We start from the raw sequence: 24,665 nt of genomic DNA, 5'->3' as shown, positions 1-24,665 counted from the left end.
TAATTGAAAAGGTCGTAAAATTGGGTTAAGATAAGACCACATCCTTCATTGACATTGAAGACGATGCTTCAGACACTTAATTTTTCCTTTATTGTTCCCTTTATTAGGATTAGATTTGCCTCGGTCTTTATCTCCTCTACTAGAGAGAAGATTTCCCTTGTTGAAAAAATGTGACATTATCTTATCCCTACAAAAATTCACAGGTAAGAAAATCAAGTAGAGAGTTATTTTCTCCTTTGATATATTCAATTTCAAAATCAAATGCACTTAATTTTGGCATGCTATCTAGAAAATATATGTTTAGATACCAAAAAAATTTACATCTTTTTTGAGATTTTGTTTGGCAACTGAACAATCTACTCGTAACAAGAACTATTAATTGAGTAAATCATCTTGAAATTTGCCTATGCATTTAACAATAGCAAGAATTTTTGGCTTAACAGATGAATAAGTCAATTGTTCTTGTTTCCATAATCTATAATTTAATCGTATCAATTCCTCTTTTATTAAAAATTGGATTTAATTATTTCAAAATTCATCCATAACCAATATGAGAGACATCATTTTCAACAACCTTCTTCCATTGAGGGTTGGCTACTATAAGACAAGGAGGCTGTCAAACTCTAGCTCCAATTTTTTGGACAGCCATGGCATAAGCATTAATCCACAACGTGAGATTCTTTTTTAGTCTTTCATAAAGGAGTTTGGAATCCTGTGTGAGATTAAGATAGTAGTATGAAATATAATTTAGACTACCCAAAAATATTTGTAATTGAATTTTATCCCTTATTTCATCAAGGAATTTGGATGAAAACTCAATTGATATATCAATATGAATAGTTTTTCCTTGATTAATATAACCCAAAAATCGAACAGATGTTTGAAATAATTTCATTTTTGGGACAGAAATCGCAAGACCATTTCTCTTAATAATGGTTTTGAAGATTTTCAAATGTGATTCTATAGTAGTAGAAAAGATAAGAATGTCATCGATATATACTATAGAAAATTCACTATAATTTCTGAAGTTATCATTTAGGATATGTTGAAATTCAGAGGGAGTATTTTTCAACCAGAAAGGCATAACATTTCATCCATAATGCCCAAAAGGAATAGTAAATGTTGTTTAGTATTTGTCCTTGTCATGAATTTAAATATGCCAATAGCTAGATTTAAGATCAAATTTAGAAAATATTTTGGCAGAATGTAATCTATCCAAAAGATAATTTTTGTTAGGAATAGGATATTTAATTCATTTAAGACAATCATCCAGTGGTTTATATTTTATCATTAAATGAGACATGCCTCATTCTTTTTCAACATTTTTATTTACACAAAAAGTTGTGCAACTTCGAGGGGAATATGATTTTGTAATTAATCTTGTTGCTAACAAGGTTTTAATTTCTTGTTTGAAGAGATCTAAATATTCCTTTTTCATTTTACTCGGGCAAGCTTTGGTAGGATTATTTTTCTCATAAAAATTTTCAACATATGGTAAGGAAACAATATGTTTCTTACGATTCCAAAAAGCATTAGGAATGTCACTACAAAATTTTGAAGTAAATTGTTGTTGTATTTGTTTTATCTGATTTTTTATCTTAGGTGTTTTTAACCTTTGTTCAATTGTTAGATATCAAATTTATTCTTTTAAATAATTAATTTTTTATTTAAAGATGTAGTTTTTAATTCATTGAAGAAACTAGTCTGACGATTAGATTCAAAAGGGTAGGGTCATTATTATTATGTCCTTCTATTCTCTTAGTGATGCAGGTGCATTGGGCATAATTTTTCGAAGGAATGGAGTGCCTAGAATTACTTGTTGAGATAAATTCTTAATAAGTAAAAAATCCACATATAGACAATTATCACCACCGCATATTACAATCATAAATTATAATATTATATTATGTTATATTTATAAATTATAATATATGTATGTTGCTGTTAAATACATGTAAGGGAATTGGTCTAATAGATGAGAGATAGAGAAAAGTTAATTATATATACGTTTTATAAGATATATGTATAGAGTTAATATAATCTAATTTTAAATATGTCTTTAATATAAAAATGATAATAAATAATAGATTTATATAGTGTATTGGTTGAGCCGTTGCGAGATAAGTCTAAACATTTCCTTCACGGTTCTCGTGGGATTTAGAATTTTAAAGAATAATCGTGTCCCCTAAATAAATTAGAAAATGGAGAGAAACAATTAGCAGGATGGAAACATGAGAACATATAAAAGCGTCGGTGATAAGGGAGGCCAAAAACTAAAGCGAGAATTGACCTCGAAATCATCAGAGAGCCTCTCCCTTTCTGACGTTCGAAAGTTGTTTGCAGTTTCCAACGTTTCCTCTACTCTTTTCCAGAAATCTATCGTACTAGGTTCTCTCTTGTCCCTATATGGACAGAAATGAAATGTCTCAAGGTTTTACCGGAAGTCTGGAGGAAAGCAAATCCCTGAAAAGCTTCGATGGCGCTGAGGAAATACCAGAGTCTTTCAGATGCTGCGTCTGCCTGTAAGTCTTTTTCTTTTCGTTTTCTAGTTTCTGGTTCCTATATATGGATGTATAATATATCTATATCTATATCTATATATATTTATATTATATAGAATTTGGTGTTGGTACCAGATATTCTGATTAGTTTCCCCCAAAATTATCTGTTTCTGAGTGTTAGAATAATGATTTTCGTTCGCAATACTTCTTCATTCTCTTTCGTGGGGTTGTGGTAGTTTGAAGCTGCTTAGGATCTCAATTCAAATAGGTCTTATTATCAATGGTCAGCAGTATCCATCTTAAAATTGACTATTTTAGGATTTTTAGATTCTGGCGAACATCCGCAGTGAAACTACTCTCAATAACACGGCTCTACTTGAATGAATGAGGTTCAGTGTGTTGTCTTTATTTTTGTTGAATCGCTGCATTTAAGAGCTATGCCTGAATAAAGAACATTGAGATCTGGGCTGTATGAGCTGATAATCTAAAGGAAAAGGTGCCTTTATTACCACTGGAATCGATTTCACCTTTGAATAGGTTGTCACTGTATGGATTAATGGAAAAGCAACACGCAGTTGTTGTAACAAGGATCTCTGATAAACATCTAGAGAGGAAAAGTTGATGCATGACAAGTGATGTATGGTCTTTCTCATCTGTTTAGGTAGAAAGTGACAAGCCAATACTCAATGTACTTGTATGGTTCAATATCAAAATCCCATCATTTGCCCATCGTTCTTCTTGCCATTTCTGCAGCGGTTTATCCAGAATCTTTCTGTTTTCGGTCTATGGACTTGTCTAGTTAGTCTTCTTAGAATTCTAGACGGCCTATATTGCTATTGGAAGCTTTGAGCCTGGTTGAATATAGGATCACCAAGGACAGATATGGAATGATGGCTGTTATCTTTCGAGGGTTAGCTGTGTCTATAAGATGTACATTTGATCTTTATGGGTTACTCTGAATCAGTCAACTTGGAGGAATCAGCTAGTATTGTTGGGTGTTTGAAGAAAATGATGAAACTATGTTAGCTAACACTACGTGGACAGTTGTAGACAAAACTAAGGACCCAGATAGGAGGTGTGGGGTGATACCCCTTGTCTGAGCTTCAGTATCCCTTACTGCGTATAAATTTCTAAAGCTAGGCCTTCAACATGATCGTGCATAACATTTTGAAATACATGGGTGCAACAAAAGATAATCCTAGCTAAGAAAGACAATCAGCTGGCTCATTTGTCTCTGGATAGTAGTGCTCAGCTGCCTGGCTATGCTTAGATCCAAGGGGGATTTGTGAATCTCGATTTTATGAGAGGTTGCTCTTGGTGTTAAATATACGCTGTTGAGATAGTCTATAGTAAGGTTAGAATCATCCTGCACTTGCGCATACTTTAGGTTAAAAAATATTGTAAAAGGAGCAACCATATATACTGGCTGAGCCTCGGCCACAGTTTTTGGGGCCTCAGTATAAAGGAAATGCAAAATAAAGCAGCTCCAGCCCTCCTGGCATCCCTGCTTGCTGCCCCATCTATGCACTTGCCAATAAGCTGCTTTTTCTCATCATATTTTTTAATCAAGCCTCTGATCGGCTAATGTTACAGGCTCCAGTTTACATGAAGTATAACAATGAACATTGATTTTGTAAAAAGACATGTGGAAAAGCAAAAATAGGAGAAGTAATAGAACTTTCCAAGGAGATAGACCTACCAAAAAGCCTTCCATTTCTTTCCGTCATGATCCCCACATTAAGAAACACAAACAACTTATCAAAAATTTTGATGAAATGATTGTGTTTCATTTGTAACTGTAGCATTGCTGCAAATAGAGTTGCTTCAACTGCGTGAAAAGAAATTTTGTTGGAAATGTCAATCCATTTTTAAAACTTTTTTTGAAAACTTTTTATATGAAAACAGAGAATGCTTGAGAATATCAGTCTCTCCTACAAAGAAGCACAAGGATTCAGCCCCTCCCACACAGCTGTTAGAACTTTTGACCTTAAGAATCACGGGCCATTGCCATTAATTTTCTATTTTATATTATTTGAACCTAGCATGCCCCATTCTGTTATTTGTTTTTTCGTAATGGTGCACCACTATCTATCTATCTATCTATCTATCTGTCTGTCTGTCTGTCTATCTATCTTTTGGTTTGTTTAACTCAAGATTATGTTTTTGGGTTTTTTACAGGGATCTTCTTTACAAGCCAGTTGTACTGGGTAAGAAGACATCTTTCTTATTTTCTCAGGTAGATTAAATTATTCAATTTATTGATCTTCTGACTTTTCTTTCCTTGCAGTATGCGGCCATGTTTCCTGTTTTTGGTGTGTTCATACAGCTATGAATGGTGCGCGAGAATCTCATTGTCCTATTTGCAGAAATTCATTTATTCATTTTCCTAGTGTCTGTGAGCTGCTTCATTTCTTGCTTCTAAAAACCCACCCTGTTGTCTACAGGAGGAGGGAAAGTCAGGCCCAAGGTCAGTTATTCAATTGCAGACTGTTTTGCTTAACTGCCCCAGAACTGTACTAAGACTCTAAACATTTTATATGTATTATTTAGTTCACTTTTCTTAAGTTGATTTTATTGCATCTTCCAGAGGAAGAAACCCAAACTGGCTTCTTCTCTCCTGAAATTTCTGATCTTCCTGCCAATGAGAGTATAAATGGTAAGTACCCAAGCTTGGTAATCCATTAAAAAATAACTATGCTTGGTAATCCCTTTTTTTTTTTAAAATATGCTTGATAAAATTCTAAATTCACCAGATTGTGACACTTCATACAACAATGGTTTAACTGCTTGTGAAGAACATCAGTTGAAGAGTAATGGAGACAGTAGAGAAGTTCATCTTGTAGAAAATTCCTCGCGAGAAAATGGTTTGAAAGAGGATACTCCGAAGCACATTTCTGTTGCTGATGCATTGTGCACATCATGCAAGAAGCTATTGGTTCTACCTGTAGTTCTTAACTGTGGCCATGGTAAGCATATCTCGATTAGTTGGACCTAGAAGTTTAGTAAAATGTTTTTTCTTATTTTGCTTTCTGTACAGTATATTGTAGGTCTTGTTTGGCTGTCCCTGTTGATGGAAGTCTTAATTGCCAAGATTGTCAGAACTCGCATCCTGGAAAGTTTCCAAAAGTATGTTTGGTACTTGATCATTTCCTTGTGGAACAGTTTCCCAAAGAATATTCAATTCGAAGAGAGGAAATTCAGATCAAGCCAGACCTTCTGCAGGAAGTTCAATCACCTTGTAAGTTTCCAGCTGCTATCTCTAACCTCTGTCTGCCCTCCCTAATTGCCATTACATCTAAATATACGTTATTATGTTATCATTGTTTTGTTTTTATCAAAATTGTTTTTCAATAGTAGCAATGACTGCTAAGTCTGCTATGTTTTATCACCTTCTACCCTTCCCCAAGCCCCTATGAGAGATTTCTCAATTTGATTTCAATAGTTTTTAGAGAAAGTTTAATTGCAAACAGCATATTATACACCTTCTATGTCTTTTTATATTGATAATGTGGTGATAAATGTATATTCTGAAATAGCTTATGTATTCTGTTTGAGATATGAAATGCATGTAGAACTGAGATGATGTCAACACTAATATCTGGGATTGCATTCCCTATCCCATGATAACTGTTAAAACTAACCAAGTTCTTCCTCTTTTTGTTTCTTGACATGATATATGAAAGCATATAATAAATCCAACAAAGTTTATTGTTGGAATTTGCCAGAGAGAAGATATGGGAGACATTCGGATTTATCGACACCCCCCTCCCCCCCCCCCCCCCCCCCCCTCCCCCTCTATTTATAACTTAAGCAATTATCAAAATTTCCATATCCTTGTTCTCCTTAAACTCTCGATATGACTTTCTACGGGAAAATACTCTTTGGTAATAAAATAGACTACCCTTCTAGGTAAGTTCGAGTCCAAAATCATCCTTCCAAATTTCTCATTTTTCCTGTTGATTTACTCAATTTACCTTGCTATTTCTCCTTTCTATTCGTTTTCTTCGATTAATGAAAGAATTAGAACAAAGAGGGGGGGGGGTGTGGGGGGGGGGGGGGGGGGGGGGCGTTTTGAGTTCAGATTTGGGCTATTAGGTTTCTTAAATATAAGTCATCTTTTCAGTTTGGCCATAACAGAGGTCGGGTGTTGGATTTTCTTTTGTCTTAAATGAAATTAAATTTTGAGTTAGATTTGGAGATGTTAAACTTTGAATTTCGTGTTGTATTTCTGTTATGCATGATTAAACTCTTATCGAACTCGGATTTGTTTTGGGACCGAAGATTTGAATTAAATTAGAGTTATCTGAAGTTCTGAAATTACATGGTTTCTCCCATTTATGTATGACCTGTTGAGTGTAAGTTGGGATACTGAAATTGAAGTCTGAGTTGAATATTTAATTTGTTTTATTTCTGGAATTTGATATCTCTACTTGATTTTGGCGTAGTTAATTGAGTAAGGAGTATGAAGCATTGAAATTGAAGATCTAGGATAGATGGGTTTGGTTTTAATTGCTGAAATTTTATTATTTTGATCAATTTAAGCACAGATAGTTAAATGTTGACAATAGATTTCTGGAGTTGAAGGTCTGAGTTGGATATTTAGATTTGTTTGATTTCTGGAATTTGATATCTCTACTTGATTTTGGCATAGTTAATTGATTAAGGAGTAAGAAGCATTGAAATTTGAAGATCTAGGATAGATGGGTGTGGTTTTAATTGCTGAAATTTCATATTTTTGAGCAATTTAAGCATAGATATCTGAATGTTGAGTATGGATTTCTGGAATTGAAGGTCTTAGTTGGATATTTAGATTTGTTTGATTTCTGGAACTTGATATCTCTACTCAATTTTGCCATAGTTAATTGAATGAGTAAAAAGCACTAAAATTGAAGATCTAGGATAGATGGGTGTGGTTTTAATTGCTGAAATTTCACCTTTTTGATGAATTAAGCATAGTTAGTGGAGTGTTGAGTATGAATTTCTGGTACTGAAGGTCTGAGTTAGATATTTTATTTGTTGATTGTGGAATTTCACATCTTTATTCGATTTTGGCATAATGAGTTGAATATGGAGTGTTGTGAACCACTGAAGTTGATGGTCTGGGAAAGATGGGTGTTGTTTTTAATTGCTGGAATTGCAGGTCGTTGTTCAATTTAAGCATTATTAGTTGGTAGGGTGTTGAAATTGAAGGTTTAAACTGGATTTAACTTATTTAATATTTGGAACTTTATGATTCTGTTCAAGTTAGATATGACTGGAGTGTGGATTACAAAAATTAGTGACCTGAGTTGGATTAAAGTAGTTAATTCCCGGAATGTCATACTTCTGTGGGGCTTATATGCATGAATACTTGAATATGAGGAAGAATTGATGAAATGGAGAGGTTTGAGTAGATTAAATGTTGCTTAAATTTTTTTTTTTTTGGTGGAATTCTGTATTCTGTTTGATCTATGTATGAATACTTGGATACGGAGAAAGAGGGCTGTTGAGTTTTTTTGTTGTTGTTGTTATTTATTGCTTCTTGGGATTAACTTCTGAATTGGTGAAGCTAAGGACATTAAATTGTGGAATGTGGTTTTATATGGTTGGACTCTAGTTAATGCCATTGAGTTTTATTACATGGGATGTAGATTGAGGTGGATTTTCTCCGAGTAAGTTTTGGTTGTAGGATGTTAGTCAAAAAGGATTGAAATGCTAGTGTAGTGGAGTAAGTGATTTTTTAAGTTGGTCTTGTTGTTTATACTGACAAATTTGATTAGTTAAAAGGGAGGGCCATGTGAATTAAATGTTGTTTAGGATTCTGTGATTTTATTTTCTGTTTGATCTAGTGTGTGGTTAGTTTGAGTAGATTAACCATTGGTTAAACTTCTAGAATTTCTTGCTTCTGTTGACTAGTGTATAATTAGTGGGATATGAGAAAAGTTATTGAATGGAGGGTCTGAAATAGATTGAAGTTGTTTGGCTTCTAAAAATTTCAGGTTTGTCCATTTCAAACATAAATAGATGAATATCGAAAGTGAACCTCTAAAGTTAGTGGACTGATTTTAGACTAGATTCGGGTTCTGAGGATTATACCTTGTTTGTTCTAACAGAATAAAAAATATATTGAATTGGATTTCTGAAATTGATAACTCTGATTTAAATTGAGAAAGAGTTGGACTCTATGAATCCGCGTTTTATTTAGGTAAGCATGAGTTGCAGTGTGGGTTCAAGGTTTTGGAAATGTTATTTTATAGGGTAACGAGTTGAAGACTTACTAGGGACTCTCCGAGGGCTTGTTATCATACTAAAGTAGTATGTTGCAAGCAAAGTTTTCTTATTATGAGAAAGTCTCCTCGAATGAGTCCAGAAAAGTTTGTCGACTTAGGTAGTAGGATGTTGGGGGTGCAAGGGTCCCTTTTTTGGTTATAGAATCTCCCAAAGAGAGCTTATTACTTAAAAAGTGATGTCTCAACCATAGTGATGGCTAACCAAGTCCTGCTGTGGACCATCTTAGTGACTACCAGAAATTCAGCCATCCTTGGATTGAATCTAAGTGAATGCTGAAAAATCATAGGGTGAAGATATTTCTTTAAATAAGTACAAAATATAAGATTGTGGGATTGAGTGAACAGTAGTGCAGGAGTAATTCTAGGTTCTTGTTTTGTTTAACGTGAAGAAGCCTAAGAAGTCAACTAACTTCCCAATTAAGCTTTGCCCTTAGTTTCCTCGCAATGTTATACAAAGACATTGACGACATTCTAGAGGTTCTTCCCTTATGGAGAAATATCGGCTAAAGTTATAAGGAGGAATACGATGTTCTAAGAAATTGGGATTGGGATCCTAATGAGTCAGTCCGTAAGTCTTTTTGTATAACTAGAAAGGTGGATTAGTCATATTGAAGTACAGTTATGGGCCAATTAGTGTATTTGTAAGCAATAATAGTGGATAAAATATTCGTGATTTGGATTATGAGCCTCATAATAGACTCGAGTGAATTGTCATAATTGACCTTACTTAGTTATAAGAGAGAGGGACTGTGAATCCCTTTAAAAAAATAATAAATAAATCGAAAAAAGTAAGAAAGAAGGTTGAAGAGAGAGAATGAGAGGGAGAGAAAGTGGAGAAGAGAAGAATTCAGAAAGAGACTGAGATGGGGGACTTGCACGTCTCCCAACCTCTATTTATAACTTAGGGTTGAGAGGGTTGAGTACAATTTACATCATTGCCCCTACTTTAAGTGAAACCCTAATTCTTTATATCTCATATTCTACGTGTCATTTTTACATGAAATTTGGTCCATAGACATAGTTTGACATGTAGAACAAGATTACATCAAGAAATATAAATTATTATAAGGTAAAATGACCAAAATACACCTGTTCTTGTTTTTCAAAACTCCCCCTCAAAGTTGGAGAATATATGTCAAACAATCCCAGTTTGCCATAGAAGTTCAGCAATTCGTACTTCTCTAGTGCTTTAGTTAGGATATTGCCCAGTTGATCACCATACCAAACATATGGAGTAGTTATTTGTTTCCTCATTACTGCGTCTCAAATGAAATGACAATCTACCTCTATATGCTTTGTTCTTTCATGAAAGACTGGATTGTTTGTAGTGAAGATTGTCGCCTGGTTATCACAATATACAATCGTAGGATCCTTCTGATCGAAGCCAAATTATTGGACAACCGATTTTATAGACATTAGTTCATTGACAGTGTGAGCCATTGCTCTATATTCAACTTTTGCACTGGGACGAGAAACAATAGTCTGCTTTTCACTTTCCAGTTGGCAAGATTTCCTCCCATAAATACACAATATCCAGTGGTTGATTTTCTTTCAAGCTTGGAGCCTGCATAGTCAGCATCAAAGAAAACCTTGAATCCTCAAGTGATTATTAGGTTTGAAAAGGAGACCTTTTCCTAATGTTCCCTTTAGAAATATCTCAAGATTCTTGTGCAGGCTCTAAGTGAATCTTATGTGGATACTCCATTAACTGACTCACTGCAATTGAAATATCTGGTCTAGTAGCTGTAGCATAGATGAGTTTGCCTACTAGCCTTCGAGATTCATTGTTTTATCTTTCAGTTATGGACTTTGATTATCATGAAGATTAAGTCTACTTCCATAGGTGTATCCATAGGTTCAGCCCTCAGAAGACCATATTCTTGAAGGATATCAGTAACATATTTCCTCCGAGTTAGTGTTGTTCCTTGCTACCTAAGGCCGTGTGGTCTGATGGTATTCTCTTTACAACCAGGAACGTCAGGTCGCGACTTCGAATCGCGCCACGCCCTCTCGCTACCTCAATGCCTAGAAAATATTTCAGTTGACCAAGATCCTTAGTCTGAAAGTATTTCACCAAATGGGATTTAACTGTTTCATTACCTGATTTGTCACTCCCAGATAGGATGATATCATCTACATATACCCGTAAGATAATAATTCCAGATAGTCGTTTCAAGATAAATGATGAATGATCACAATGGCTTCTAGGAAATCCCATGGATATAACCACTTGACTAAATTTTCAAACCAAGTTTACGGACTCTATTTTAAGCCATAAAGAACCTTCTTGAGTCGACATACCTTATATGTCCCCCTTTGAGCAACATACCCTAGAGGTTATTCCATATAGATTTCCTTCTCAATGTCACCATATAAGAAGACATTTTTAATATCCAGTTGGAAAAGAGACTAGTTTTGATGGACTGCAACAAAAATAAGTATACGAACAGAGGACAAGCAAGCAATCGGAGAAAAAGTTTTAAAAACATCCACTCCAAATGTCTGTGAATACCATTTGACAACAAGATGAGCCTCATACCGTTCAACTAATCCATCAGAGTTATACTTAATAGTATAGAACCATCAACACCCAACCACAACAGCACCTGGAGGTAAGTCACATAACTCCCAAGTCCCTCTATCGATTAATGCTTCCATCTCAACATCCATGACATTCTTCTAATGAGTTTGCAACAAGACATCCTGCACTAAACAAGGAATAGTGCAAGTGGAGATGGACAAAGCAAACTTACTATAGTTATCAGAAAAGGAATCAAAGGAGACAAAATGAGATAAAGGATGGCGGGTACCTTTGTGAACACCTTTTCAAAGGTTGATAGGATGGTGCAGATCACTTAGCTCAGGATCAGGAGACGATGAAGAATTGTGGTTAGGTGTGAGGAGGGGGTTTCGATAAGAATGAGATGGTTGATGTCGGCACTAGTATACCTGCAATGGTTTTTCTATAAGAGCATGTCGTGAGGCTGGAGCACATTCATCAATTGGAAGAGGAATGACTAGACTAGGTACCGAGGGTTCTGGTGGAACCGACTTGGATTTAGAAGATTCAAAAAATGAAACATCCTCAAAGAAGGTAACATCAGTAGATATATATGTTTTTCTCATAGACGGACAATAATATTTGTACCATTTTTGTGTTCGAGAATACCCTAGAAATACACACTTAATAGACCGTGGAGACAATCTATCCTTGGACTGATCAAATATATGTGCAAAGCATATACACCCAAAGACCCGAGGTAACATTGGAAACAAAGGTGCAGTAGGTAAAACAATCTGATTAGGAATCTTGCCACCAAGAGCAAAAGACAACATTCTATTTATCAGAAAGCATGCAGTAAGAACATCATCACCCTAATAAGGCTTAGGTAAATATATGTGAATCATCATAGTGCGAGCTACCTCAAGTAAATGATGATTCTTGCGCTTTGTGGAGTGAACACACAAGGAGTCTGATAAATGATTCTTTCTGACTGATAGAAAGAGCCAAATTTATGATTCATAAACTCAAGACCATTATTTGTACGCACAATATGGTAGAAGTTGCAAACTAATTCTTTATTTCATTATAAAATAGTTGAAATACATTAAAAACTTCAGATTTTTCTTGCATGAGATAAATCCAAGTACATCTACTGAAATCATCAATAAAGAAAATAAAATAATTATGACCAAACTAATTAGTCACAAGACAGGACCCCTGAGTGGACAAGCTCAAAAAGTTTACTTGTCTTATGAGATGAAATAGGAAAGGAGCTCTGGTAATGCTTGCCCAACTGACATGACTCGCATTGAAAAGTAATACTTGAAGGAAGATCTGGAACTACTTGAATCAGTTTCATTGGAGATGGATGACCAAGTCTGAGATGTCACTAAAGGGGTGAATCAACTGTGTAGTGCATGTAAAGTACTGTCTTGGTTATGGCTAGGGGTGGCATTAAGAGCCCAAACCTGCCTATGTTCGAGCCGAGTTTGATTTAAATATTTCGAACTCGAGCTCGAGCCAAGCCTAATCTCGAGCCTAAAATTGTTATTGAGCTCGAGCCTTATAATTTTAACCGAGTTCGAGACGAGCTTGAACTTCAATATTCATTTAAAACTTTTCAAAAAATACATGTCTCGAGTTCGTGCTCCAAAATACATTTAAAACTTTTCAAAAAATACATGGCAAATAAACTATATATAAAATTATGCATACATTTTATATAAAATTGGGAATGACCTCTACTTAAAATTGGGCATCAGGGTCGGTGGCATTGAATCCAGCTAAGTCCGAACCTTGTTCAAGCCGAGCTTGATTTAAATATTTTGAACTTGAGCTCGAGTCGACCCCAGCCTCGAGCCTAATAATTTTAACCGAGTTCAAGCTTAACCTACATTTAATACTCTCTATATAAAATATTTGTCAAATAAATTATATATAAAATTATGCATACATTTTAAAAAAAAAAAATGATAGGGGAGGAGGTTCATGATTGAATTTCAATAATGGATTAAAACGCACCAATATTAATCTTTTTTACTCCAAATGTTGTCTAGCTTATTTTGTAATTTTTGAATTTGACCATAAATTTACTATGGCCTCCTTAGTGCCCCTGGTTCTATGTTTTTCCTATGATACATATTTCCAAAAAAACCTTTAAATAAAATCCTATTACTATTAGTGACTTATTAGAAAATTACAAGAAATATTTTAAAATTTTCTTAGGAAAGTTAAATGGACCTCTTATTGCCTCTTTTAGGGAAATAAATAAAAAATAATAATCAATCTAATATATTACTATACTTATCGATACATTTTTAATCAAATAAAATGTCAAACACAAAATTGCTATGAAAATTGCCTCATGCTAAAAGTATTACCGCATCAACTATCAAATACTTATTCAAAAATTTTCTATACGGTTTTCTAGCCCATCTTGGCTGGAAAATCTTATTTAGAAAATTATATGATTTTTTTTAATAAAAATTTTCAATTAGAAAAATGTTTACAAAAAAATGAGACACTAATAGTCCATAGAAACTTATTTCTACTAAAATGTATTTTCAATTTCTTTAAGAGCCATGAGGAAGGAGAGTTTAAGATTTTTTTTTTTTTGTTACTTTATGATCTTGCACGTGTGAAATCACACGAGCGAAAGTTGCACATGCAAAATCGTCTTCGCACGGGGGAGGGGGGAGGGGGTGGAATTATTTCTCCCATTAACTTAGGTATTTCTGTTCTGGTTTTTCGCCAAGACGACGTAGAGGGAAGGGGGTTAGCGGCAACGGAAACAGAGGCGAAGGCAGACGAGAAGAAATCGAACCGACGGCGACAGAGGCGGCCGGCAAGCAGCTGTCGACGGCGACAACAACTGACCGTAGGGGTTGGCGGTGATGAGGGGAGGAAGAATTTTTCTCCCCCTCGCTCTTGCTCCCGCTCCCGCTCCCGACTCAGCCCGTTAACGAGCCGGCTTACGAGCTTTTGAGCCAAACCTTGATTCGATCGAGCTCGACTCGTTAATTTAAACGAGCTGATCCCGGATCTCAAACTCGGTTCGAGATCCAGGTATACCGAATCGAAACGAGCCGAACTCAAGCCACTTGTGAGTTCGAGATCCAGGTATACCGAATCGAAACGAGCCAAACTCAAGCCACTTGCGAACTGGCTCGGTTCGAAGCCACCCCTAGTTATGGCTATCCAGATAGTATAGTGTCCCTCTCTCACGAGCGGAACTAATCATCTTCCTCGTCACGAGATCCTGAATGACACAATGTGTAGGGTCAAAAGTTAGAGAACAATTCATAGACTTAGTTACCTGAATGACACACAAATTTTGGAACTAACAGTGCAGATTGAGGGGAAAGAAAAGGTACAGGGGTAACATTTCCCATTGCCTGTACTGGTGAAAATGATCCATCAACGAGATTAACATGTTTAGTGAGAGCATATTCCTTTTAAGTCAGAAAACAGTGAGGACTTACTTGACATGTGTTTTATGGCATCAGAATCAAGAACCCAAAATGGGGAATGAGACACCAAGAGTGTAGACATACCTATCGGAAGAGTCATATGTGCCAAGGATGTAAAGGGAATAGATAGTTGTGCCATACATTAGGAAATCTGTTGTTGCTACTGTGAGATTTGTTGTTGCTGTTGAATCAATTTTTGTAATTCATCCGGAGCACCAAGTGGGATTATATTTTCAAACCCTGGTGCTATACCTTCATATGTAATTGCCCACGCAGGCTTCCCAAATTTTATCTAACATCTATCTGAGTAATGATTGGTGCATCCACAATGAACATACTTGTACTCAGATTTACCATGTCCTCAACCTCGTCCTTTGTCAGAATTATCTCTACCTTTGCCTTTTCCAGTCCTTGTGCCTTCCTTGGACGTATTAGTATAATTTGATGTTGTAGCTGATGTATTAAGGGCAGCAGCTTCACTCACTTTAGTATCTTTTCCAGCTCTAGGCACAACAATCTTGTCAGTTCCCTGTATCCTATTAAAGGTAGTAGAGAGGTTAGGTATTTCATTTGAGGCCAAAATATGTGCCTTTATTTTTATTTTTGATAAAGATGTCTTTATATGAACAAGAGAAAAATTACAAAAGAGGAGGGAGCAGATCCCTAACAACAAGCGATTGTAGGGTAGTTCCCTGTTTGGTAAGCACATCTGCTGCCGAATTTGCGGATATCACAATGTGAGACCAAATACAAGATAAAATCTCCGAAAGATGTCCCAATGGCTCCACGGGGGAGGAGATGCACACTCACACCAACCAATTACTACCTTCGAGTCCCCTTCAATGTGAAGGGGACTGCTGCACTTGTCTCTGAAAACACGGAGCCCGTTGAGGAGGCCATGTAGCTCAGCTGACGTAGAATCGGAGATGCCTAAAGTGCCGGCATATGAGAAATGCTGATTACCGGAAGGATCCAAAATAACACCTCTGAAGCCAGCAATCCTGGGATTACCAAGTGAAGAGCCATCAAAGTTCAACTGAAGGTAACCGGGTTCAGGAGGGGTCCATTCCTGCATGATTTGGACCTTTGTCCCAACGTGCATCATTGTCAAGTTTCTCCAGTTTTCACAAATAGGGGTACCCACATAGGAGGAGAAAAACTTCTTAGTTAGAAGCCAAGAAGAGATATGTCTCACCACTCTGTCCACGACACGTACCGTTGATTTACTTTTTGCATCGAAAAGCCTTCAGTTGCGTTCATTCCAAAGCCCCCCCACGGAATGAAACTAGCACAACCGGAGAGCATTGCTTTTTCGAGACCAGGAAGGGAAGTACCAATGAGCAACATGCTGAAAGAGATCAGATCAGCTGTCATGCAGAATTGTGACCCCAACATACTAAGAATGGAAGTCCACACCTTCCACAAGAAGATGCATTGTAGCAGAATGTGGCTTGTGGTTTCAGTTTTAGTGTTGCAAAAAGGGCACAGGGGGTCGATTGAGGGGTGTCCTCTTCTTCTAAACACGTCTGTCGAGAGAATCTTGCTTTGACAGGCATTCCACATGAAATTTTGTCTTAGGAGGTGCACATAGACGCCATACAAAGTAGACCTCATGCTCCCTCTGAGACGAATACCAGCCATTAATGTATCCGAATGCAAATGATACAGAGAAAGTACCTCTTTTGTCTGGCCACCAAATGAGTTTGTCGGCCTTTGAAGGTCGAGTTTTTACCGAGTTTAAAGAATCCATCAAGCGGCTGGCTTCCAAAGCCTCTGTGTCAGAAACACCCCTTCTAGGATGAAGGCTCAGACCACCCCCCTCAAAAGCATCAACTACTGATATGTCTCTACGTGCAGAGAGGAGAAAAGGACTTCTGAAAGCATTCTGAAGCGGCTCCTGCCCCATCCACTGATCATCCCAAAACTTGAGGGATATGCCGTTTCCAACAAAGAATTTACTAGCAGAGGAGAATTTTGGAAGAAGTAGGTATAATGCTCTCCAAATTGAAGATAGACATCTCCGATTACCTCCTAAAATCCACCAAGGAGAGCCACAACCAAGCTTAACAAGTACCATTTCCTTCCAAATATTGGAAGAAAGTGTATTGAACTTCCATAACCATTTTAGGAGCAACGCTTGGTTCATTGCCTTGGATTTCCTAATCCCCAGGCCACCCATATTCTTTAGCAAACAGACTTCGTTCCATCTGACCAGATGATATTTAAAGGCATCCCTCTATCCCCTCCATAGAAATCTTCGTTTGAGTTTATCCATGGTTTTACATATGGATGTTGGACAAGGCATAAAAGATGGTGCATAGTTTGGGATGCCTGCAATGCAAGACTTGAGGAGGATGAGCCTCCCAACCTTACTGAGTAAACGCCCCTTCCAGGTTGCTAGCTAGGATTCAATCTTCTCAACCACCGGATTCCAAAGACTTTTGCTTATGCGGCCATTGAATAAGGGCAGACCGAGATAGGTTGTTGGTAGGTGACTTGTTGTGCAGCCAAATATACTTGCCATCTTTGCAAGGAACAGACATTGAAACCCATGAGAGAGGTTTTTCCCCAATTAACTTTCTGCCTTGATGCTAATTCGAAATGACCCAAAACCGCTTTAATCCTTCTAGCTCCATCAATATTACCGATTCTAAATATGATGGTATCATCCGCATACTAGAGGATGGGAATATTAAAGGCCTATTGGATACTAGCAGGAGGAAGCCACCCAAGATTGACCGCCGAGTAAAACATTGAGGAGAAGAATTCAGAAACCATGTTGAATAAAAGCGGGGATAGCGGATCACCCTATCTGATCCCTCTAGTCCCTTTGAAGTACCCACAAACTGAGCCACTGAGGTTGAAAGAATAAGAGGCCAAGCCCACACGACTTCTGATCCATAATCTCCATTTTTCGCCAAAACCCATTTTTTCCATTAAGCAGGATCCAGTTAATTCTGTAGAAAGCCATGTCAAGATCGAGCTTCAGGGAAATTCTTGGATCCTTGTTACGACGAAAATGATCAATAAGTTCATGTGCTGCCATAGTGGAATCCAAAATTTCTCTTCCCTTAAGGAAAGCGCCTTGCCCTCTATGAATGACGGTTGGGAGAAGAACCTTTAAGCGGTGAGCCAAAATTCTTGCTATGATCTTGAAGGCACTTGTGACAAGACTGATTCGTCGGAAGTCCTCTGGCTTCTCAACACTAGCTTTCTTCGGAACCAAGGTAATAAATGATGCGCCAATAATGCGAAAGGTGATACCATTTCTGAAGAAGCCATGGATCATTGCTATGATATCCTCCCTGAGCCAAGACCAAAACCTTTTTAAAAAATCGCCATTGAAACCAACGGGGCCTGGAGCCCTATCTTTCCATGCCTACAACGGCACGCTCAATTTCTCCGACAAAAAAAGGAAGCTCTAATAAAGAGGCAACTACTGGAGAGAGACAAGAGAAATTGAAGTGTTGAAGCTTTGGCATGTTTGGACACTCCTCCGAGTATAAGTCTGTAAAAAACTTAATCAACATATTAGTAATCGAAGTCCGACACAGTGATCTCTGTTTTGTCGATGCTACGACATGGAAGAATTTTGTATTTTGCATCTCCCTCCTTCAGCCATTTAAATCTGGCTCTTTACTTCCAACGTATCTTCACTTGATGCAAGATGGTATTGAGATTAGAGTTAAGAGAAACTCGGGAAGAGAACTCTGCCGGAGTTAAATACCTTTGTTTTTCCGCCAGGTCCAGGTTCGTGATCTGAGAAAGGAGAGAAACCTTCTCAACAACCAGAGAGGCACAACGACTCGTGGCCCATTCCTTGATTTTTCCTTTTAAGAATTGAAGCTTTAGAGGGAAGGCCCACTCCCTTCTACCCAGGCTTGGACTTTCAGTCCACCATCCATCAATAAGAGCATCAAAAATTTTCTCAACTAGCCATGAGTTTTCGAAACGGAAAGGAGAGGGTCCCCATTTCTCGAAAGAGGTGGTCAACTTGATAAGCCAATGATCTGAGCCCACCTTGTTAAGAACACGATCAAAGACATTCCCAAAGAGCTGCAACTAGTCTGGACGTGCCAGAAAACAGTCCAATTTTGATAGAATTGGCTGTTGTTGACCGTTCGACCATATATAGTTCTTTCCGGAAAGTGATATCTCATCCAACCCACATCCGCCAATGAAATATGAGAAACCACACATAGAGGCAGATATGCGGTTCACTGGCAACTTCTTCTCATTGCAGTATCAGATAGCATTAAAATCACCCGCAAAAAGCCAGGGGTGTCTCCAAGACTGATAGAGCTCACTGAGCTCTTCCTAGAAGAGGCTGCCTTCTCGATACCTGGTCGGGCTATATACTCCCCCCCCACACCATATTCTGTTGGAAGAAAGATCCCGGAGCTGGATTCCCAATGAGAAACGACCTTCAGACACATGAACAAAGTCAAAATATGTAGAGTCCCAAGTGACAAGAATGCCGCCGAAGTGACCAATAGCATTAATCGCCACCCACTTCATAGAAGGATTCGACCAGAGCTCCTTGGCAATGGCATTAGACATCTCTTGACATTTTGTCTCTGGGAAGATAACAATAAAGGGTTTAAATTGAGAGAGAAAACTTGAAATCATTCCCGCTTCCGAACAACACCAGTTCCCCTTACATTCCAAGATAACAAAATCATTTGTTACCTTGTTTCTGGACTCCCGACATGGTGTTGTATGCTACCAAATTCAGCACCCAATCCATCTAGAAATTTCACCACAAGAAGTTGACTCTGCTATTTTTGAAGTTCCCTTTCATCGGTAGTAAAAGGATGGAAAACATTAATTTCCTACCAGATGCTCAGAAAAGAACTATAGTAGTCTGCCACAGTTCTGTTACTCTTTTTTAAGCAAAAAAAACTCTATAATTCATAAACCCTGGAAAGATTGCTCTCTTGTCCATAAAGAGCTTCCAAGGATAGCCACTTAGCCTTGGCAATTTCAAAATTAAATTCCATGCTGTTGACAAGCCTAGTCATCACTGGATTATCTTCAGCCTCCCAATCATCATCCTGAGGAACGAGAGGGTTATCTCTAATAAATTTCAGTTTTTTTCCTTCCCTTCAAACACATTCTAATAGATCTAGACCAAGTAAGGTAATTATCACCATTCAACTTTTTAGAGGTGATAGTAATAATATCTTTATCATTCGGATTATATGACTCATTTTCCAGAGTGTAAACCTCACCAAAGTCAGCCATATCAAATATATAAGAATACCACAAATCAAATAAGCCTTCCAAAAAGTTCCAAATTAACCAGGTCAAGTGGGTCCCACAACGTAAAATCACAATTAAGGCAGATATAAAATGTGCGCAGATAAAAAAATCTAAAAAATCCAACAAGGGGATCAAATTCAGAAGATAAAGTGCACTGGAACTTCAGTAGGGATGACATCAACAAAAGTGCAAATGACATCAACAATCACAATTCTAGAACTTTGGCGCACACCTCTAGATCAGCATAAAAAGCCTCTTTTGGTAGTTTAGAACATCAAAATATGTTCTTAGAGTAGTAGAATCAATAACCCTAGGGTTATGGTAGAAAGAAAAGGAGAATTTTTTTTATTTTTACTAACTAGTAACCGAAAAAACTAGAAAAGATCGTTCCTTTATGTAAACGTCTGCTTCAAATAGCAGAAAAACTTATAAAAATCCTTCCCAGATGCGATCTACTACTTTGATACCATGAAAAAAGTAAGAAGACAGAAGGTTGAAGAGAGAGAATGAGAGGGAGATAAAGTGGAGAAGAGAAATTTTTAGAGAGAGACTGAGAGGGGGGACCTGCACGTCCCTCAATCTCTATTTATAACTTAGGGTTGAGAGGGTTGAGTATAATTTACATCATTGCCCCTACTTTAAGTGAAAACCCTAATTCTCTATATTTTCTATTGTATGTGTCCTCTTTACATGAAATTTGGTCCATAGACATAGTTTGACATGTAGAACAAGATTACATCAAGAAATATAAATAATGACAAGGTAAAATGACCAAAATGCCCGTGTTCTTGTTTTTCAATACAAACAAAACAAACCTTAAGATTTGGGCCCTTGGCAGTGTCCACTTAGGTCTAGAATACATTATAGCATAATTGAAACTTCACTAGTTTTTGCAAATAGGGTCTCTTAGCTGCGGTATGGAACTTCACCGTTATGATGGCCTTTGTGAGATGTTACATGCCATGCTCACTCAGGTCCTGAATTACATTGTATCAATAAACTGAGATGTTGGTTCAGGCTAATAGAGACCTTATCCTTTTCATTTTGGTCTTGTTCCTTTCCCATCCTTTAAGCATGGTAATATTACTGCCATAATGGGTGGAAAGGTTAGGTAATATGCACAGAATTATGTTTTTCGCATACATAATTGAGCTCTCAGACTCCATAAAAGCTAAGAAGAGTAAACACCATTTTCTGGTGCTCTCAAGGACGCATGTATATATTTTTTTTCTTTTGCTCCTTGTCACCACCTGGAGCTGCCTTTGCCCAAAAAAGGTAAAGAAGAAGAGACAATTTATGAAAGTTAACATTAGACTACAGAAAAAGTAGGGAGAAAGAAGAATATTGGAGCACATTTAAGTAGTCACATCTTAGAGATGTATGCGATAGGAACTATAAAAGTATTTAGGTGATTTGAGTATACAAGGTTAAGATAGTTAATTGGGTGTAACTGGGGAGATAAGGGGAATAATTTCAGTTTATGAGGATAGTAAAGTCATTAGGTGTCAATTAGGTTTATTTTTAGGGTTTAATAATCTATTTAAAAGGAAATGTGTGAGAGAGTACGGCGGCCAAGAAAAAGCTTTTCTCTTGTTTATATCTTTGTCTTTTGGCAAAAATTCAAGCACAACCACTAGTATAACTATCATTATTTGTTTATTTATTTAATTATTTGAAAAAGACCTAAGAAGGTTTATAACAATTAGATTGGGCGGTTTGTTTCTTAGACAATTGGTTTTCCTGTGCAAGCCCTAGGGTTGCAATAGAAGTTTTTGTGGATTCTCTCTATTTCAATGATTTTTCTATCAGAAATATCTTGAAGGAAATCACTTCAAGTTTATTTTCCAATTAAATAATCGGCTTCCATTCTAATTTTCTATAAAGAGCAATCAATATCTCAAGTAGCAAAGCTCTGGCTGAAAGACGGTTGTGAGCGGTAGAATGAAACATCAATCAACTGATGGTTCATGCCATCAAGAATGAACTGTTATACTATAAATTATAACTTTAAAGAAAGATTGCTGAATCCAGTTTCTTACACAAAAGCGGTTTCTCAATTGGATTTTTTCTGTAAAGAGAAATCAGTGTTAGAATAACCGAAAGTTGTGTGCTAGTTAGAAAGAGAGAGTCGTGTTGCTTCAATTTATAGGTTGACTCAATCCCAAGTTGAAATCCCACTAACTTTATTAGACCGTATCAAGGCTTTCCTATACCCTTTGATTAAAAAAGTCTTTTGGAGATTTGAGGACACATGATGGCAAGCTTCGAGCAACTAAACAACTAGGGGATTTCAAATAGTACACCAGCCAATCATATTGTGAGATCTGCAAATTCGGCTACAGATGTGTTAGCCAAACAGGGAGCGTCCCTGCAATCTCTTGTTGTGAGGGATCTGCTCCCTCTTCCTTTGTAATTTTCTCTTGTTAATATAATTACATCTTTATAAAAAAAAAAAAAAAGTACACTAGGCGATCATATTGTGGATGGCACTTCCCTTGCTCCTCAATTGGAAATGGCTGATTATTTGACATTTTAGACCATGCCAATGAAACCATTGACCATTGTCAAAGGAAGCACCTTGGCATGTCACACTCATATTTTAAAGCTCGGAGCCAAAAGTTTCAACAGATTTGACTAGCAAATCCATTTTACCATTCCACAAGAAATCGATTAAAGATCCACGAGTACTGGTCAAGCCAGGCCACTTTGAGAGTGTCACTCTTCCTATGTTTATCTATTTCTTGATATTCTAACCACACCTCAAGTTCCAAAGTTTTGCTTTATTTGTATTCAATGGTCTTGAAGGGTGCAGTATTGAACACAAGTAACGTCATTGTGAGTGATGGAGGATGACACAGGCAACCAATTCATGGCTCAACCTTGAGATGAGGTTCTTTGAGGAAGGGTAGAATGATTGGAACTATCTTAGAGCTAGTATTTTGGTAATTTGATTATACAAGGTTAAAATAGTTAATTGGGTGTAAGTGGGATATAAGAGGAATAATTTCAGTTCATGAAGGTATTTGAGTCATTAGGTGTCAATTAGGTTGCAATCATCTGTTTAAAGGAAAATTCGTGGTTTGAGTAGGGCAACCAAGAAAAACCCTATTTCTTATTTCTCTGTCTTTTGGCAAAAACTCAAGGACCAACTAGTTTGTCTAGCTTCTTTTTTTTTTTTCGTTTTTTTTTCCATTGAAAAACTGTTATTCCAATTGTCAAGTTCTTATCTTCCCTCTTCATCGGAGACCTCCGTACGTTCATAACAGTATGTTTTGCTATTTTTAGATGTGTTCAACTGCAGATTAAACAGTAAGGACTCCTTGACAGTCGAGGCTGTAATGGATAAACTTCTCTGTCACTTATTTGCATAACTTTTTTCTGCAAGATTATTAAAATTTCATCTTCATTCAGAAAAAAACAGAGAAAAATGTGAATAAAAGAATTAACGAATGGCCGCAATGGTCACGATGTTCCCATAATGACTCTGGGTTGTTTGTAGATTAGTTATTTGAACATTTCAGGAATTTATTCTCCAGAATTGGTTTTTTGGTTTTTGAGAAAAGCTTCAATTACATGGCACCATGCTGGTTGGGATTTTAGAGAAAGCTCTGTTTGTCTTAATAAATGTCTCTCTTGCATGTACTTGCAGTTGTTACAGTATAATCAATCTAGTAGCAGCTGTGGGAATTGAAAATTTTGGAAGTTGAAATTTATATGCATGATATTTGTGAAACTGAGTATGGGTATTCCATTTATGAAGTCGATTTGCTTGTTATAGGTGCCTCATTAGATGAAAAGGAGTGTGGCAAGTCTCAACCCAGTGATTATGATTTTGGATCACTGCAACAACGTGGGCTGGAAGTGAACGTTGGAGTTGGTTGTGATTCATGCGGGGTAATGTCTCCCAGTCAGTCTCATCTTGTTAGTCTCATTCGAAGAAATTTTAGGAAGTTTCGTGCAGGCTTCTTCATTCTGCTGTTACTATTAGCCTCTGATGTTTCCTGAAAAAAAGAAAGAAAAACTATGAACAGAGTGATCGCCCCATCAGGCAGATTTTTGTTGGGCGTTGGAAAGTTAAAACTTAAACAAGCTCCTTCATGAATTCTGACTGGATAGTTTTTGACATTGCTACAGATGTATCCAATAATCGGTAAGTGGTACAGATGCAAAGATTGTATGGAGAAGATTGGCTTTGATCTGTGTGAGTCGTGCTACAATACTCGCTCCAAGCTACCAGGGCGATTCAACCAGCAGCACACCTCGGATCACAGGGTAATGCTTGTTCAGCCGGAGAGGCTGCGTGGTATCCTGTGGCGTCTAGTCATTGAAGATGGCGCTATTATTCCTGTACACTCTTCTGATGATGATGATGATGAGGAAGCACGCGACACTGTTACTGGCGTTTGAACTTAAAATAGACCTCTTTTTATACTATGGATCTCAATTACCAGTGATTGTCAACAAGCTATACTGACTGAAAATTTTATTAGCTATAGACATTTATTTTCTTATTATTCATTGATTTTGTTTTTCTAAATTATTAGTTATAAATTTTTACAAAAATACCTCCAGGTTTGAAAGTGGAAAGGAAATGCTATACTTAGGCCCGCAGAGGGTCACTTGAACCTAAAATTTTTTTTTGTAGATAATAGTCAATTGC

The 24,665-nt window shown here is 37.0% G+C and overlaps 1 protein-coding gene across 2 annotated transcripts; it reads left to right on the top strand.

Moving 5' to 3' along the window:
- The first annotated feature begins 2,275 nt into the window (after nucleotides 1-2,275).
- On the top strand, nucleotides 2,276-24,523 carry LOC137945029 (E3 ubiquitin-protein ligase PRT1-like). Of its 2 annotated transcripts, XM_068790911.1 has the most exons (9): nucleotides 2,418-2,522; nucleotides 4,680-4,708; nucleotides 4,789-4,836; nucleotides 4,946-4,968; nucleotides 5,089-5,157; nucleotides 5,255-5,467; nucleotides 5,539-5,739; nucleotides 23,784-23,899; nucleotides 24,140-24,523. In XM_068790911.1, the coding sequence occupies exons 1-9, from the start codon at nucleotides 2,508-2,510 to the stop codon at nucleotides 24,410-24,412; spliced, it is 987 nt and encodes a 328-aa protein (XP_068647012.1). In that variant the 5' UTR covers nucleotides 2,418-2,507; the 3' UTR covers nucleotides 24,413-24,523. The 2 variants fall into 2 exon arrangements, with proteins under 2 accessions (XP_068647004.1, XP_068647012.1); XM_068790903.1 differs by having other exon boundaries at nucleotides 2,276-2,522; nucleotides 4,789-4,968.
- Nucleotides 24,524-24,665: the final 142 nt, after the last annotated feature.

This window comes from Aristolochia californica, unplaced genomic scaffold, assembly GCF_029961685.1.
Source record: "Aristolochia californica isolate CCGP_79_NKW_82.1479 unplaced genomic scaffold, dmAriCali1.0.hap1 SCAF_1, whole genome shotgun sequence".
In the NCBI taxonomy this organism is placed as follows: domain Eukaryota; kingdom Viridiplantae; phylum Streptophyta; class Magnoliopsida; order Piperales; family Aristolochiaceae; genus Aristolochia; species Aristolochia californica.
Note: the sequence above shows the minus strand (reverse complement) of the source record. Positions and strands in the feature narration are given on the sequence as shown.

Coding starts and splice junctions, on each gene's coding strand:
- LOC137945029 (XM_068790903.1), top strand. CDS start 2,407: ATGGACAGAAATGAAATGTCTCAAGGTTTTACCGGAAGTCTGGAGGAA. Junction 4,969..5,088: donor GAGGGAAAGTCAGGCCCAAG/GTCAGTTATTCA, acceptor TGCATCTTCCAG/AGGAAGAAACCCAAACTGGC. Junction 5,740..23,783: donor GCAGGAAGTTCAATCACCTT/GTAAGTTTCCAG, acceptor TGCTTGTTATAG/GTGCCTCATTAGATGAAAAG.